The sequence below is a fragment of the Mauremys reevesii genome, linkage group 2 (assembly GCF_016161935.1).
Source record: "Mauremys reevesii isolate NIE-2019 linkage group 2, ASM1616193v1, whole genome shotgun sequence".
NCBI classification, from domain to species: domain Eukaryota; kingdom Metazoa; phylum Chordata; order Testudines; family Geoemydidae; genus Mauremys; species Mauremys reevesii.
Genome location: NC_052624.1, coordinates 59869694 through 59885326, shown reverse-complemented (window position 1 = coordinate 59885326; position 15633 = coordinate 59869694). Strand labels below are relative to the sequence as shown.

Below are 15633 nucleotides of genomic sequence, written 5' to 3'. Positions count from 1 at the left end.
AGCAGAGGAGGGTAAGGCTGGCTCCCAGAGTTGAAGATTGGAGTGACCAAGCAGATCGCCAGTCCAGATAACACCAGAGGAATGTCACAATTCTGCCATCCTTTTTCTGCACCAAAAAGTACCTGGAATATAACTCAATTCCAAGTATTCAGGTACCTCCTCGACAGCTATTATCAAAAGTAATTTTTTTTACCTCTGAAAGTAGAATATCCTCACAAGAAGATACCCTGACAAGGGAAAGGTATGTGAAAGTGGAGAGGGGTAGTCTTTCAAACTGTATGGTAGAGACATTTTCTAGATAACTTCTTAAACTCATTTGTCTAATGTAATAAGCCTCCATGAACTGATAAAAATGGGCTCGCCTGTCTCCAAACAGATATGACACCCAGATGGAGAGTGACTCTCTCCCAAACTCGAGGCACCCGACATCCGACACTGGGAAGACAGCAGGGCACGAAGCACACCTCTTGAATCCCAGCTTCTTCCTCTTCGGTTCCACCATCACCCAGAACCAAAACACTAATACCTACCTACCAACTAACAACAATAAAACACTAATGAACACTGAAGGAGAAAGAACTCTGGATCTGAGCAGATTGGAGTGGTTCACTTCTATCCAAGCATGTGGCTGGAAGGAGCTGAGGTAGTAGAGGATGCAGCGCCCTCCGATACAGCCTCATTCTGAGAATGTTTGGAGACAGTGAGAGGAAAGGTGGTGGGGGGCGAGGGGTGAGAGAGTGCCTCAAGGGACACTGTTAGGAAAAGGTTCTACCATTAGGCACCACTAGGCAGTGCAATACTTATGAGTGGGAATATGCAGAGCCACTCAAAGAACTACATGATCTTACTTCTTTAACTCTTGTTCTCCCTTCCCATTATTGCCACTGCACTGTTTTGCGCCATCACTCATTGGTCTTCTCTAAAATAAACACACTATATGCTACAAATAATAATACTTATTATTTGCTGGTGTTAAAGTGTTGGTACTGTAAACCTACTGTACTGTATGTTAAGAGAAATCTTCACCAGCGAAGGGGTATTTGAACAAGAAATACTCCCTGTCTCCGTATGAGCGGTATATACTACATATTTACTAACATGAATCTAAATTGCAATATGTTGTCATGACACAGTGCCTTTGAAACACCTAGACTTTCAGGACACATTAGAAACACTGCAATGTACTGCAAGTTAACCTTCATGTCTAATACAACTTGATTGCAATTATGTTGACTGAAACTCTTAAGGGGCATAATGAAAATCAATGAATTATTTTACTTTGAGAATAAAGCTCTCCTCAGGCTGCAAGTGAAGCTCCAGGGTAGATTGTTTAACCATCTGTTCAAACTGCATGTCCCTCCTCCTCGGAACATCCAGAGCAGGAAACAGGTCATTGATCAGGCCCATGAAAATTGGGATATCATCTGTCACTATTTTAGGCAAGTTGAAGTCTCTTAAGGTTCGCATAAGTACCTGGAAAAGGATAGAAAATCACATATTATCATATCAGCCAGGGCTTTAAACCCATCTCCCTCTCTTCAGGATTCTGTCTTTATTCTCAGTGATTCAGAGATAAAACACGGTATCAGAAGTTCTTATGATTGTAAAACTTAAATTTGTACATAAAAAGGTACCTAACCTGATCCTCAGGTCTGTTCTTGTCTCCTCGCTTCAGTGAGCCAGCAACCACCAAGACTGACTTAACAGCACGAAGTCCCCAATCATAATGATCCTATGAAAAAACAAACCTTGACTATTCATGAAATCTTATTAAATGAAAGTTAAATTTAAATATTTAAGAGGAAATCTTTCTTAGAAGGATACACAATTTGACATATAGCTACATGGAGAGACAAACTAGAATTTACAGCATATTAGACTATTTTAGACTAGTGTAACTATAGAGTAACATCATTGATTTTAGAAGATTTACAATGAGCTGATTTATACTAGTGTATCTGACAGCAGAATCTGGCCTGTTGAATGTAAGTGGTTTTATGAAATGACAGAACACAAACAGGTGTTTATCTGTGAGTACTCAATGCTGCACAATTCAAAAAAAGATCTGATAACATACTAAAAGAATGAGCTAAGCATCCAAAATAAATTACAGGGGAAAAACAAAAATAAAAACAATATTAATCATCCCTTTAAAACCTTTTTACCTTTTCAAAACACTTAATAACCAAATCTCACAAGATCTCTTTGAGGTATCATAGATGTTAAGTACTAGTAGTGAGCATTGTCATCCATATTTTATAGATGACAAGATGAAGACAAACTAGTCAAGTGGTTTGCCCAAGCCCAGAAAAGAATTCCATCTCAAAGTAGCATTGGAGCTCAGGAGTCCCTGGCTCACATTCTTGTAATCACATAACAATATCTCCCTTTTACTACATGCCAAAAACATATAAAAGATTTCAAAGAAATCAGAATGGTCTCTAGCCATGTTTTAAAGACTGTGAGAGGGGAACTTTAGTATATTTACAGGAGGCAAGAATTACAAAAGTTATGCATGTAGAAAGGGGGGGAGGGGTAGCTCAGTGGTTTGAGCATTGGCCTGCTAAACCCAGGGTTGGGAGTTCAGCCCTTGAGGGGGCCACTTAGAGATCTGGGGCAAAAATCAGTACTTGGTCCTGCTAGTGAAGGCAGGGGGCAAAAATCAGTACTTGGTCCTGCTAGTGAACTTTCAAGGTCCCTTCCAGTTCTAGGAAATAGGTATATCTCCAATTATTATTATAAACTGCTTTCTTTCACAATGGTTTTATTTGTCAAGATTTATGGGCAAAGGCTGAAGGGTTGTTCAGACAGAGCTCATTCGACTAATAAAAATATAAAGAACACTTTTACTTGTAACAAGTTAACTTTTGGAAATGAATAAATAGCATAAGTTGAGGGGGGGAAATAATAAATCTTCTGACTTTTATAACATTGGGGTGTTTTTAGGTAAGTATTGTGAATAAGACTGCTTCCTAGTGCAATTACTATATAATTTAGCAATGATACTATACTTCCTGCATTTGACGCTCTCTTTACTGTATTTGTTTGGCAAATTTTACAACTATCATCCAAATACAGCTAGTCATAAATCACCTATTGTAATTCTTAAATTGCCTAGTAGTTTTTCTTTTTTCAATAGCAGGGGCAGCTCCAGGCACCAGCACGCCAAGCACGTGCCTGTGGCGCCAAGCCACGGGGGGCACCCTGCCGGTTGCCGCGATGGCGGCAGGCAGGTTGCCGCAGGGCGGCAGGCAGGTTGCCTTTGGCGGCATGCCTGTGGAGGGTCCGCTGGTCCCGCGGCTTCGGCGGACCTCCTGCAGGCATGCCGCCAAATCTTCGGGACAGGGGACCTCCCACAGGCAAGCCGCCGAAGGCAGCCTGCCTGCTGTGCTTAGGGTGACAAAATACCTAGAGCTGCCCCTGTTCAATAGATCCTAGTATAAATGCATTTCAACAGCATGATTTAATTCCACCACACTACGTATTGAACAGTTAATAGTCAATTATTTATTCCAAATTTAATGCATTACAAAAACACTAAGTACTGGGGAAAAAAGTCACTTCTGAATGCCTGGAGCCACTATTTTAAATGACAACTGTTTTACTGGGCATCACCTTAACTGATATAATAAAGATCTACATGCAATTTAAAAAAATATATATAAAATTATAAATTACGCAAATTTCACTCTGCCCAATATCACTATTTCAAAATCGGGGTGGATGGGGGGTAATTAGTATATATCTAGTCCAGAAGTCCAAAACAGACCCTCACCTGTTTAGAAAGCAGCTCCCTGCAGAGAGTATACAGGGTAATAAACTTCCTGGCTAACAAGCGTGCATCAGTAAATCCCTCAGCAACCAACATAATTTCACAGATCAGTTCAATGTCAGGGACAACCATGGCACAGGGTCTTAAAAAAGTCAAAATACACAGATTAGTATTTAAGCATGGTAAGAACAAGTCACCTAAATCGAGTGACTGATGTGTATAAACATTCTTAAACAGAGCTCAAGAGAGTCACAATTATGTGCGTCAGTCAGAGCTAACAAGGACTCTGCTTCAAATTAAAAAATAATGGTTAATTAGGCACTGTTGATTATTAGCATTCAGTAACATTGCTACATACAAAGGACACGGTTCAAAAGTACAGAGCTTTCAAGTCAGATATTGCAGCCTCCTCAGCGTTAGTGCCTCAGAACAATATATGATTCTGTCACCTAGTGTGATGGACTGGCAGATGCTTGCAAGGCACAGTGAATACTGGAACATACAAAGTCCTGCCACTCAAGTATTGGTCACAATTTTGGATTTGCTCTTTTCAAGAGTGAATCCTCCTGGAGGACTGTTTAAGATGGAATAAAACTTTGTTTACCTTTTAAAAAAAAAACAAAAAAACTTTATATTTTATTCTTGATTTTTAAAACAGAATACACATTGGCAAACCATCCAGCCATTAAAACATCTCAGTCAACACAAAACCAAAAACAGACACAAAAAGAGAGATAACGTCAAAGAGGCTCCTCATTAAATCACTCTTTGAAACATGTAGAGATTCTTAAAATGTAATCCACCCTATGGAAAAAATTAACAGAGATCATGTCTTATGGAACACCTTTCCTTCCTTCTGCGATCAAATGGACTTCTTCGAGTCACAATCATGAAGGAACACAGAAACTAACAAAAAGGTTCAGAACAGGTGCTTCATGTAGTCCGAGGAATTTTTCTCACTTACATGAAGCTGCAAAAAAAAAAAAAAAACCTGTCGTGGGCAATCCTGGAATAAAAGTATCCATGCGGAAAATTCTCCGTAATCCTTATTAGTAGTTGCCTTGTATTCTAAAGTATGAAGGTTTATACTCTATCTATATCCTACCTAACAGAACATAACTCAAGTGACAAACACAGCAATGGCTTGCATGGAATATTAGTTTACTATTTTATATGTTTTTAGCTATCTCCTCTGAGATTTTAGTAGATGGCGACAAGAGGAGTTAATAGAGCCCTCTGCGGATATAAAATTTGTATCCGCATCCAGTCCACGGATATTCATGGATTTGCAGGACTCTAGGAGTTAGTATTGTGTTAATAGCCAGCTCCCTGTTGACCTCAAACTGCACTTGCTGATGAACTTCTGTTATAAGAGGATAAATTTTACATTATCTTTCTATACTCCACTCTCTTTGGGTGGGTCAGACTAGTGGAGATGACAGTCCCAGAAAGAAAATGATCACAGAAAATATTTTCCATTGTGCTTCATATTAGCTCCACTAGTCCACAGTAATGGGAAGTGCCAAGTAGAAATAGAGGCAGAAATATAAAAAGGAATAAAGAAATCCCATCCTGTATGCACAATAGGACACCAGACCTATCTGAAAAGGTATGACATATCCATCATGTTGTCAGATGGCATCAGAATGTGAAACTGCAGGACAGCATTTTGGAAATTGAACAAGAATTAGTTTGATGGCTCTAAATTCCAAGTTTAGACTTTGTTTTCTTCACTACTGCAGCCACTTGCCTATAGCTATGAGGTTTTGCAAGTTGTCACTCCACCCTCTTCGGGTTAAATATAATGGAGCCTATCAATACTTGGTTGTTTTCTCTCTAGCACTATAGTGACTGCTTCACTTCATGGAGGCTTTGCTTCAATTTGTTATCATGACTAAAAAACGATTCCTTGTTCTCAGAAGGAACCTCTGGAACAGCTTCCATTCTTTGGGAGGAGCAATTAGAGAATGTGGGAGAACAGTGTTTTCTGGTTTCGTTCTTATGCTTTTGGGGTTTTTAGAATTTTTATTATATATATTATACATATATATATTATACACACACACACACACACACAGTGAAACCCCACTATAACGTGATGTTTGGGGTCCAAAAAATTCCATCACGATAAATGTGGGGTTGCGGTACAGCGGGGTTTCAAGCCGGTCAGTTTAAGTCAGTGGTCCCCAACGCGGTGCATTGATATGAGCCGCCTAGTGCCTAACGCTCCTAGTGCGTAGTGCCCAGCAGGGGAGAGAAGTCGCGGGCCCGCACCTGCCGGGGACAGAGAGCACCAGCGCCCGCAGCCCTGGAGTTCTCTGTCCCCGGCAGGTGCGGGGCCGGAGCTTCTCTCCCCTGCTGGGCACTAGGCGGGGGCACATCAATGTCCCGGCGGGCTCCATGGCGTTGGGGACCACTGGTATTAGGCCTTAAAGGGGAGCCAACTTATGCTTGCGTTATATGCGATTTCGCGTTATGGCGGGGCGCGTTATTGCAAGGTTTGTGTGTGTGTGTGTGTGTGTGTGTGTGTGTGTGTGTGTGTGTGTGTGTGTGTGTGTGTGTGTGAGAGATATTATTTACACACACTCTCTCTCACACACACACACACACACACACACAGTCAAAAGCACAAGGCCTCATCCTCAACTAAAATGGTGGTTGCATGCAAACATACACACATTGTATGTGTAATATATATATATATTTGCATGCAACCACCATTTTAGTTGAGGATGAGGCCTTGTGCTTTTGGGAAGTGCTTCCCCCAGCAGTCTTCAGACAAGCGCTCACTTGCTATTCATCCTCATCTCTTAATAGTTGTAGAAGAAAGTAATATCAGTGAACAAACATGCACTGCTAATAAAAACAAAAACAAAACAAAACAGGGCCCATTTCTGCCCTAAGGTTCAACATTGTAATAATCAGCCACAGAGATGCATGGCTCTGAGAGACAAATCCCAGGTGGTGAGAGAAAGCTTGGAGCGCCAATTCAGCCCTAAAAAGTCTTACAGTTTACTCCACTGGACCTCAGTACTTTAAGTGATTGAACTTCAAAATCACTCATTTTCTTTTGAGGCTGGATGAAATCATGAAAAGCAATGAGGCAAAAGTAAAGATTTTGGGTCAAAGTCAACATTTATATGAGCAGGTGTCACTCCACTGAAGTCAAAATATATTTCCAGTCAGATCCAAGTAGAATCTCAAATCTAATTATCAGATTAAAATCACCATTGGCATAGGTGGTTACCATTCTGTTGATTAAATGGAGGCACACCTGCCTATACAAAGGTGAATTTAGTCCTACAAACCTATTTTGACACAATTTAACAACCACCACAGGTTAGAATTATATATGTAACACGTAAAGGAAATTAAAGATAATATAAAAGGTTAAAGCTCACACTTCTTCCATTTTAATTATGTTCTTTGGTAATACAGTGTATTATGCAACATGTATTTTAAGTAAGGCTCCTAAAATGACCAAAAATATATTAAACTGTTTTGCAGTGCTTATGCTTCATGTCTGTCCAATAATCACCAACCCAATAATTTATCAACTAAAACAAGGGCCACATTTTCAATAAGTTCATATGAAACATGTATGTACGTGGGCATACTTATATCTGTGCAAGCATATAAAAAGTAGGGCTGCAAGCAATTAAACAAACTAATCATGTGATTAAAAAATTAATCGTGATTAATCGCATTGTTAAACAATAATGGAATACCAGTTATTTAAATATTTTTGGATGTTTTCTAAATTTTCAAATATGTTGATTTCAATTACAACACAGAATATAAAGTGTACAGTACTCACTTTATATTTATTTTTATTAAATATTTTCCCTGTAAAAAACAAAAAGAAATATTATTTTTCAATTCACCTCATATAAGTACTCTAGTGCAATCTCTACCATGAAAGTTGAACTTAAAAATGTAGAATTATGTACAAAAAATAACTGCATTCTAAAATAAAACAATGTAAAACTTTACAGCCTACAAGTCCACTCAGTCCTACTTCTCGTTCAGTCAGTTGCTCAAACAAACTTGGTTACAATTTGCAGGAGATAATGTTGCCTGCTTCTTGTTTACGTCACCTGAAAGTGAGAACAGGTGTTTGCATGGCACTGTTGTAGCTGGCATCACAAGATATTTACGTGCCAGATGAGCTAAAGATTCATATGTCCCTTCACCTTCAACCACCATTCCATAGGACATGAGTACATGCTGATGATGAGTTCTGCTCAATAACAATCCAAAGGAGAGTGGATCGGCGCATGTTCATTTTCATCATCTGAGTCAGAAGCCACCAGCAGAAGGTTGATTTTCTTTTTTGGTGGTTCGGGTTTTCGCATTGGAATGTTGCTCTTTTACAACTTCTGAAAGCATGCTCCACACATGGTCCCTCTCAGATTTTGGATGGCACTTCAGATTCTTAAATCTTGGGTAGAGTGCTGTAGCTATTTTTAGAAATCTCACATTGGTATCTTCTTTGCATTTTGTCAAATATGTTGTGAAAGTCTTCTTAAAACAAAGATGTGCTGGGTCATCATCCAAGATTGCTATAACTTTATTTCATGCTATAACATGAAATATATGGTAGAATATGGGTAAAAATAGCCGAGGACATGCAGTTCTCCTCCAAGGAGTTCAGTCACAAATTTAATTAACACATTTCTTTTAACGTGCATCATCAGCTGAAGCACAAAGGGGCATACGAATGTTTAGCATATCTGGCACATAAATACCTTGCAACGCCGGCTACAAAAGTGCCATGTGAATGCTTGTTCTCACTTTCAGGTGATGTAAATAAGAAGCAGTCAGCAGTACCTCCTGTAAATGTAAACAAACTTGTTTGTCTGAGCGATTGGCTGAACAAGAAGTAGGACTGAGTGGACTTATAGGCTCTAAAGTTTTACCTTGTTTTGTTTTTGAGAGAAGTTATGCAACAAAAAAAAATCTACATTTGTAAATTGCACTTTCATGATAAAGAGATTGCACTATAGTACTTGTATGAGGTGAATGGAAAAATACTATTTCTTTTATCATTTTTACAGTATAAATATTTGTAATAAAAATAATATAAAGCGAGCACTGTACACTTAGTATTCTGTGTTGTAATAGAAATCAATATATTTGAAAATGGAGAAAAACATCCAAAATATTTAAATAAATTTCAATTGGTATTCTATTGCTTAACAGTGTAATTAATTGCGATTAATTTTTTTAAATCACAATTTTTTTGAGTTAACCGCATGAGTTAACTGTGATTAATTGACAGCCCTAATGAACAGGTACATTTGGTGCCTTTCAACCTATCTGCATAGATTACCAGATCCAATTGCTATAATTACTCACAAAATAGTGGGTATCCTTGTGCACATGTATGTTTTATGTGTAGATCTCCCATGTTATTAAGCATTCAAAAGTTTTACACTTTATATATGTAAAAATATGAAAAAAAAGTTCCATTATTAAGTGCATCCACCTCTATCAATTTGTATGGGCGGAAACAATAACCGTGTTGAACATTTTCATAGAAACTCTGAAATAAGCACAAACTGTTTTACATTGCAAACCAAGCCAGTGACATTAGGTGGCATGAGAACTCTAAATGGTAATCTACAGTATACTTGCCTGAATAGAGCTTTGAGATTTTCAGGTAGTTCTGTTCGACCAGCATATCCTGGGTTCATGGTAATAAATATCCCAACTGATGGTTTCAGTGTAATGTTTTCTCCAAGGAATAAAAATCTGCAATAGCCACGACATGATGTAAATAAATGACTTGCTATAATACTGCAGTTTGATTAGAGGCCAACAATTATTTCCATCTTTAAAAAAATCCATTTGAAATGGAAGACAGATTATCTGATTTAGGAAAAAAATCTGTGCAGGTAATTGTGACCAAGAAGAGGTATGTGGTAGGTTGGAATGGTGCCGGCCAATCCAAGAGGAAAAAAATAAAACAAAGATACAGAAAGAAAATGGGGCAGATCCTCAGCTGATATAAATCATCATAGCTCCATTGACTTCAATGGAATTAGGACAAAATTTACCATAGCCAAGGACCTGTTCCATAGTATGTAAAAACTCTACATAACATGAAATCCTAGAATTAAAGTGAATGGCAAAACTCCCATTAACTTCAATGGGGCCAGTATTTCACCCATATTCTAGGTATTTTCTTCTTATAATTTGGGGGAGAGGGCTAATTTTACATATTAAATTAGCTTCTAGATATACAGATATTATACACACACACACACACACACACACACACACACACACCACGTACACACTAGTGAATTTACAAGGGAGGGTTCAACATCTGTCGATAGTAGGATTTTTAGAAATACACTTTTAAATTTTTGTCCTTACGTCTTTGCAAAGGCCTATAAAAGAAATGACATTAAAATACGTACTTCTTCCTCTTATTTCTAATGGCATCGTGTATAGTCTTTACTTGCACTGCCACCACTGATAGGACTTCTACTGAAATTCGATTAAACTCATCAAAGCATCCCCAAGCACCTGTCTGGACCAAACCTTTGTAGATGTTTCCTATGGACTAAAAGACAGAATCAACCATTTAGTGTTTATTTTCAGAAAGATTAAAGTTTTTTTGATGCACTGTATGTTAAAAAAATAAAATTGTACTGCAACCACTGTTTGATAAAATACCATACCTTATAGTCCATCTGTTCAGAACAGTTGAAGACATAGACCATCATACCAAGGGCATGGCCCAGGTCTTTCGTGGTCTCTGTTTTGCCTGTGCCAGCTGGCCCTGCAGGAGCCCCGCTCATTGTCAGGTGTAGAGACTGTGTTAGAGTAATGTAACACCTTTAAGCAAGGAGAGACAATTATTATTGCATGCAAAGAATGTTACTAACACGGTAGAGATTTTAAAACCACAGAAGCTGGGAAATTTAGGATAGCACTAAAACCTTAATTGTGTATGTTGTGCATACACATTATAATAGGCTCTTGCATGAGATGGACCGTGTAAAAAGTGAAGTGCAACATTTTAATTTGCAAATATTTATTTTACATATATAAGCCAATTGTGTAGAATGGTACATACACTAATTTCAATACTTGTCAGATTACACTGAGAATCTATAGCACATTGACTAGGGAATATTTTATTTGATCTATTTTACAAACACGAAGATCATATCATTTGTTTTATTTATACACATGCACATAATATAACAAATATAATACCTTTAAGAAGGACCTTACACATGTTTATGAAAGAACACGGAGGTTTGCTATGGAAAGTCTAACTTTGTATTCTATTAAATGGCTCAAGCAGAGATAGTTCATTATTAACAACAGTCAGTACCTGTCAGTCAGAGGTGTAATAACTAGCCGAGAGGTATTTCCCAAATACTCATAAAAGTACTGGAACTGAGCATCGCAAATGTTGGCAAGGCAGTGTTTCTGGGCCTCATCCCATCTATGGCGTAGTTGTGACAGCCAAGCAAAAGCTTGGGAACTAGTGACCTAAAACCATTGCACAAACATTATGTCATGTGGAAGCTGTGGAGATGAAAGAAACCAGACACTCCCAAAATCTTTAACTGTCATCAGTAGGTTTCACACACAGTCTTTTACAAGTAATAACTACTACAAGCAATTATAAGGGATTATACTTACTTCTAGGCATGCTGAGAGCCATTGAACCAAATTGTAAACCCTGTATATAATGGAAACCACATCAAACCACAGGGTGCAGCAGCACCCCCAGCATCCCTGGTTCCAGCACCTATGATTACCTCCCAAGCCCTCGTCACTGTCCATCCAATAAAAGGTAATATGCATTCAGACCACTGACATGTACTTGTAACGTCAGTTTCACAAGAACAAAGTTTTGTGTGTAGGAATATATTTATCCTGCAACCACCATGTGAGACAGACAAGCCTCCAGTTCTGGAGGGCTAAACAGAGATCAGAACAAAACAACTAATGGCTAAATAATCAAAGATGGAGAAGCTACAAAGAAAAACAGACTAGTCCCAGACATGCCTTCATGGAACCCATCATCTGCAGAACAGACTTGGCTTACCCAAGGATAACTTTGCTGATCAAAGTTTGAACCTGGGTTGAACCATCCTACAAATGGGTAAAAAAAAGTTCTGGGTTTGATTCATCACCCAAGTATGAGACTCCAGAAGGCCATGCACCACAGAGAGAGGGATGGCCAGTGGTTCAGTACATGGCTGGGAAGCAGGTAGTCCTTGTGCCCACAACCATATCATCCGCCCCTTCCTTATGCACTCATGCAAGCCTGGACACATGCTTGGTTTAAAGTCCGTTTCTTTTTTCCTTTTAAACCCTAAAACTTTGTATGAAAAAAAGTTACACCCTACAATTTACCTTTTGAGCAACAAGTTTTGCCACCACATCTCGAGCATGAACATCTAAAGTGCAAATGGTCATGATCTTCTGTCTGTCACCTGATGCAAGTTCTCCCAGCAACAAAGCAATGAGAGCGTTTAGCTGAGTGATCTAAAAAGATGACAATAATTTTGTTGCAACATTTCATTCCACTGCCCCAGTCACCACCACGATGGGAGATGAATTCTGCCTATATAATGAATTCAATTACCACATAAGCTATCTTGCACATGCATGGTTATAAGTCACCAAGTATGTTTGGAACACTGGATCAGTTCTGGGCACTGGGGTAAAGTTAAACAGGAACTTTTATAGTCAATATCAGGAAAACCTTCTGAATGGTGAGATCTATTGAACTGCAGAAACGCCTTTCAAGAAAAGGGGGAAATGGTTCTTTGCTTCACACATTTTTAGTGGACAAAGCACTTGAAAATATACTGTATGAAAGTACAATGGCTTGAGGTTTAAAGAAGTACAACACAATGAATAGAGGAATTATTAAATGTGATATTAATGAAGTTACTTATAGCTGCACTGTGAAAATATCCTTAATGAATGTGTTTTCTTCAAAACACTTCACATTAACAGGAAAGAACATCATAGCCTCTGGCTGTGCACATGTTTAATTAGGCAAACATAACATTAATAGAGTGCATATAATGTATTGTGTAAGCGATGTACGATATAGCTGTGTTTGTCCGTGTTCAGACCCTGCTACAAAAAAGGATTCAAGAATGAATGAGACCTCAAAAGCTATGCTTTTTCATTATTGGCATAATGCAATTTAGATGTCAGCTTTCTTGTAGTCCCCAGATTTAAGGGTCTGGTAGTTATCTAAGTGACAATGACTTCTTTGAGCATTACAATTGTAATTCCTAATTTCCTTACTTTATAGTAAGGTGTTTTTAAAAAAAAAAATGGGTCATTTAGCTTGGATTTATGCTTCCACACCATAACTTTATGGGATACACTAATCTGATTACAAAGGACATTTGAATGGCAAAATTTCAAGTTGAATTACTCTGCACCTTATAAGTCTCAGACACTTCCCCCCACAAAAAATGTTATTCATTTATAAAATCTTAGAAAGTTGCCTAATGTATAAGGTTGTCAGGTCCATTCCATACTCTTAGGAGTGCAAAGGAGAGCAAAATCCTCTCATTAGGTAGGGTGTCCCAGAGGGGGAATAGCTGGAACACAGAGTGGTGGTGTATGGTGCCTAAGGAGGAATCCCTGATAGCTGGCGTAGTTTAGAGCAGCCTGCTTCAGGGCCAAAAACCAAGGAATGGGCTCTTTGATAGCACCCCTGCCATGTTCCACCCAGCAAAAGGACTGGAGGCACAGTATGTATCTGTTAGATGAAGAAATACCACAAAACCATAGCAAGTCATCAATTTTTAAGTAGGCCTCTCTACCTCTTTCAAAGGGAGATGGGAGGATTCTGCTTCAAAACTGATGGCACAATATCAGGCATTGGTATGACTTACATAATTTGATGGGTTTAATTTTTTTTTCATTCTCAGCTTGCAGATATGAGAAAAAAATTAGTTCTGGCAGATCATCCATTATAATCAAATAAATCAGATGTAGTTTTTAAAAATTAAGCTATTTAATTTGAAAGAAAAAAGAATGCTAACATCAGAACACTATTTTAAAATGAGACTCATGGGGTAACAGTGTAGCTGCTATAACAACAGCAGGAAATACCCATTTGGGGACTGGAACTAAAACGAACCAAAGTTTCAAACTGAACTCTGATGGTTTTATTGTCAAATCAAACAAAGCACGGTCCTAACAGACTCACAAGTTTTGGCTTCCTTACATATGCATTATTACCTTCCCACTCTTCAGGCACATGTATGGCTGTGTGCACCCTAAAATTTCCATAATATCATGGAGGTGCAATCAAGTTTTTGTTGTCTACCAGTATTCAGTACACCCTATATTTTCAAAACTACTAGTGATCTTTGGGTGTCCCAATTTTTGGGTGCTCAATTTGAGATGCCTTACAATAGGAATAGCAGTAATTATGGAATGCTGAATGACCATAGATCCTTCCTGTACCCTCACAACAAATGTACTGCAAGTTTTCAGAGAGGGGTGGTCAGCACTTTCTGAAAACCAAGCCCATGAAAGAAGACTCTAAGTGCAGATCATAAAACCGAGGCATCCGAAATCACCAATAGCTTTGAAAATAAAGGCCCATATCACATTTTCTGAATAAATGCCCCCCATCTGTCTTTAATTATCAAAAATAGCTAGCTCAAAGAGCTGGATTTGGTATTATCTACTTTTCCAGATTTGAGATGGTTTTAAGTCACAAACTATCCCTGCTAATTATGGGAAAAAGCCTTTATTTTGTAGCACCTTGGCTTTTAACCTTCCTCTTCTTCCTCCAAAATGAACCCACAGAAAGCTATAAGGGCAATTTTCATTGTTGGAGAGAGAGACAGAAATGGGATCATCTATAGAAGGAGAGAGAATCGGAAGCAAGAGGCATATTTCCTTTTCTTCAGAGGATGGCAATAGCAAGTAGCCAATAAATACAGTCTGACTAAAAAAACATTTAACATGCCAGCCAAGCATTTCTGAGTGATTGGTACAGTATGAAAATGGAACCTTGTTTTCATACAATATAAGCAAGACATCAATACCTGTTTTTTATTGTAATCCTTCAGGGCTGTTTCAAATCCCTCCTCCAGCCTGTTGAATGCTATTCCTACATCGGTTGTCCACCAGATTTGTGAGCTGGTAAGTGCAACTTGAGCCGGGTAGTCAAAAATCCATTGCTCTCTGGGCTTTTCTTCATAGGCAGCTATAGCCTCCATGATATGACGATGCACTGTTTTATGCATGGTTTCTTCAAGTTGTTGTAACCAGGTCTCCACCTTTTGAAAAAGATACATGCTGCATCAGTGTTCAGAATATTTTAATGAGGGAATAGCTTCCTACTTTATTGGTATCATGAATAATATTTAAACAGATATTTGTCAAGGTATTTCTTTGTACGCATTAATAAAATAAAACATACACACACACGCAAACCCTTTTCTCGACTTCCAGTTAGAACCAGTTTTCTTTCCATGTTTCACCCTGTTTTCATCATGGTTGTTTAGTACTGCAAGAACATTTATGAGTGTTGAGATACTAGCATCGTTTTATTTTATTCACTTAGTTGTTTGTGTGTGTGTTTGCCTTAAAGCTCATCAAATGTGTTTGCCTGACAGCCTGGGACAGAAAAGTTCTTTATTATCTAAAGAACTGGTACAGAGTGGGCATTGGCAATGCAAGCTTCCTGATGTCACACTTCCAACATGCAAAAACCTTGTTTTGGAAGAACCACCTTTAAGAAGCACGTTGAGTCACCTTGCATGTTCAGTCTCTGACTTCCCTACTCAGACAATCAACAAGGTTGCCAATTAGTTCCCGCTGTGAGAGCAGTTTTCCAATGTGAA

General features: G+C 38.4%; 1 protein-coding gene across 6 annotated transcripts in view; it reads right to left on the bottom strand.

Annotated features, from left to right (window-relative positions):
• DNAH11 (dynein axonemal heavy chain 11) overlaps nucleotides 1–15633 on the bottom strand; it is a 278479-nt gene that overhangs the window by 162471 nt on the left and 100375 nt on the right. For all 6 annotated transcript variants that reach the window (XM_039523273.1, XM_039523275.1, XM_039523274.1 and 3 more), the window contains 9 exons: nucleotides 14833–15066; nucleotides 12158–12289; nucleotides 11124–11284; nucleotides 10462–10618; nucleotides 10198–10343; nucleotides 9410–9526; nucleotides 3776–3914; nucleotides 1640–1732; nucleotides 1279–1473 (listed from right to left, as the gene is read on the bottom strand). In XM_039523273.1, the coding sequence (XP_039379207.1) occupies nucleotides 1279–1473; nucleotides 1640–1732; nucleotides 3776–3914; nucleotides 9410–9526; nucleotides 10198–10343; nucleotides 10462–10618; nucleotides 11124–11284; nucleotides 12158–12289; nucleotides 14833–15066 (1374 nt within the window). The remainder of the gene's footprint in view (nucleotides 1–1278; nucleotides 1474–1639; nucleotides 1733–3775; nucleotides 3915–9409; nucleotides 9527–10197; nucleotides 10344–10461; nucleotides 10619–11123; nucleotides 11285–12157; nucleotides 12290–14832; nucleotides 15067–15633) is intronic.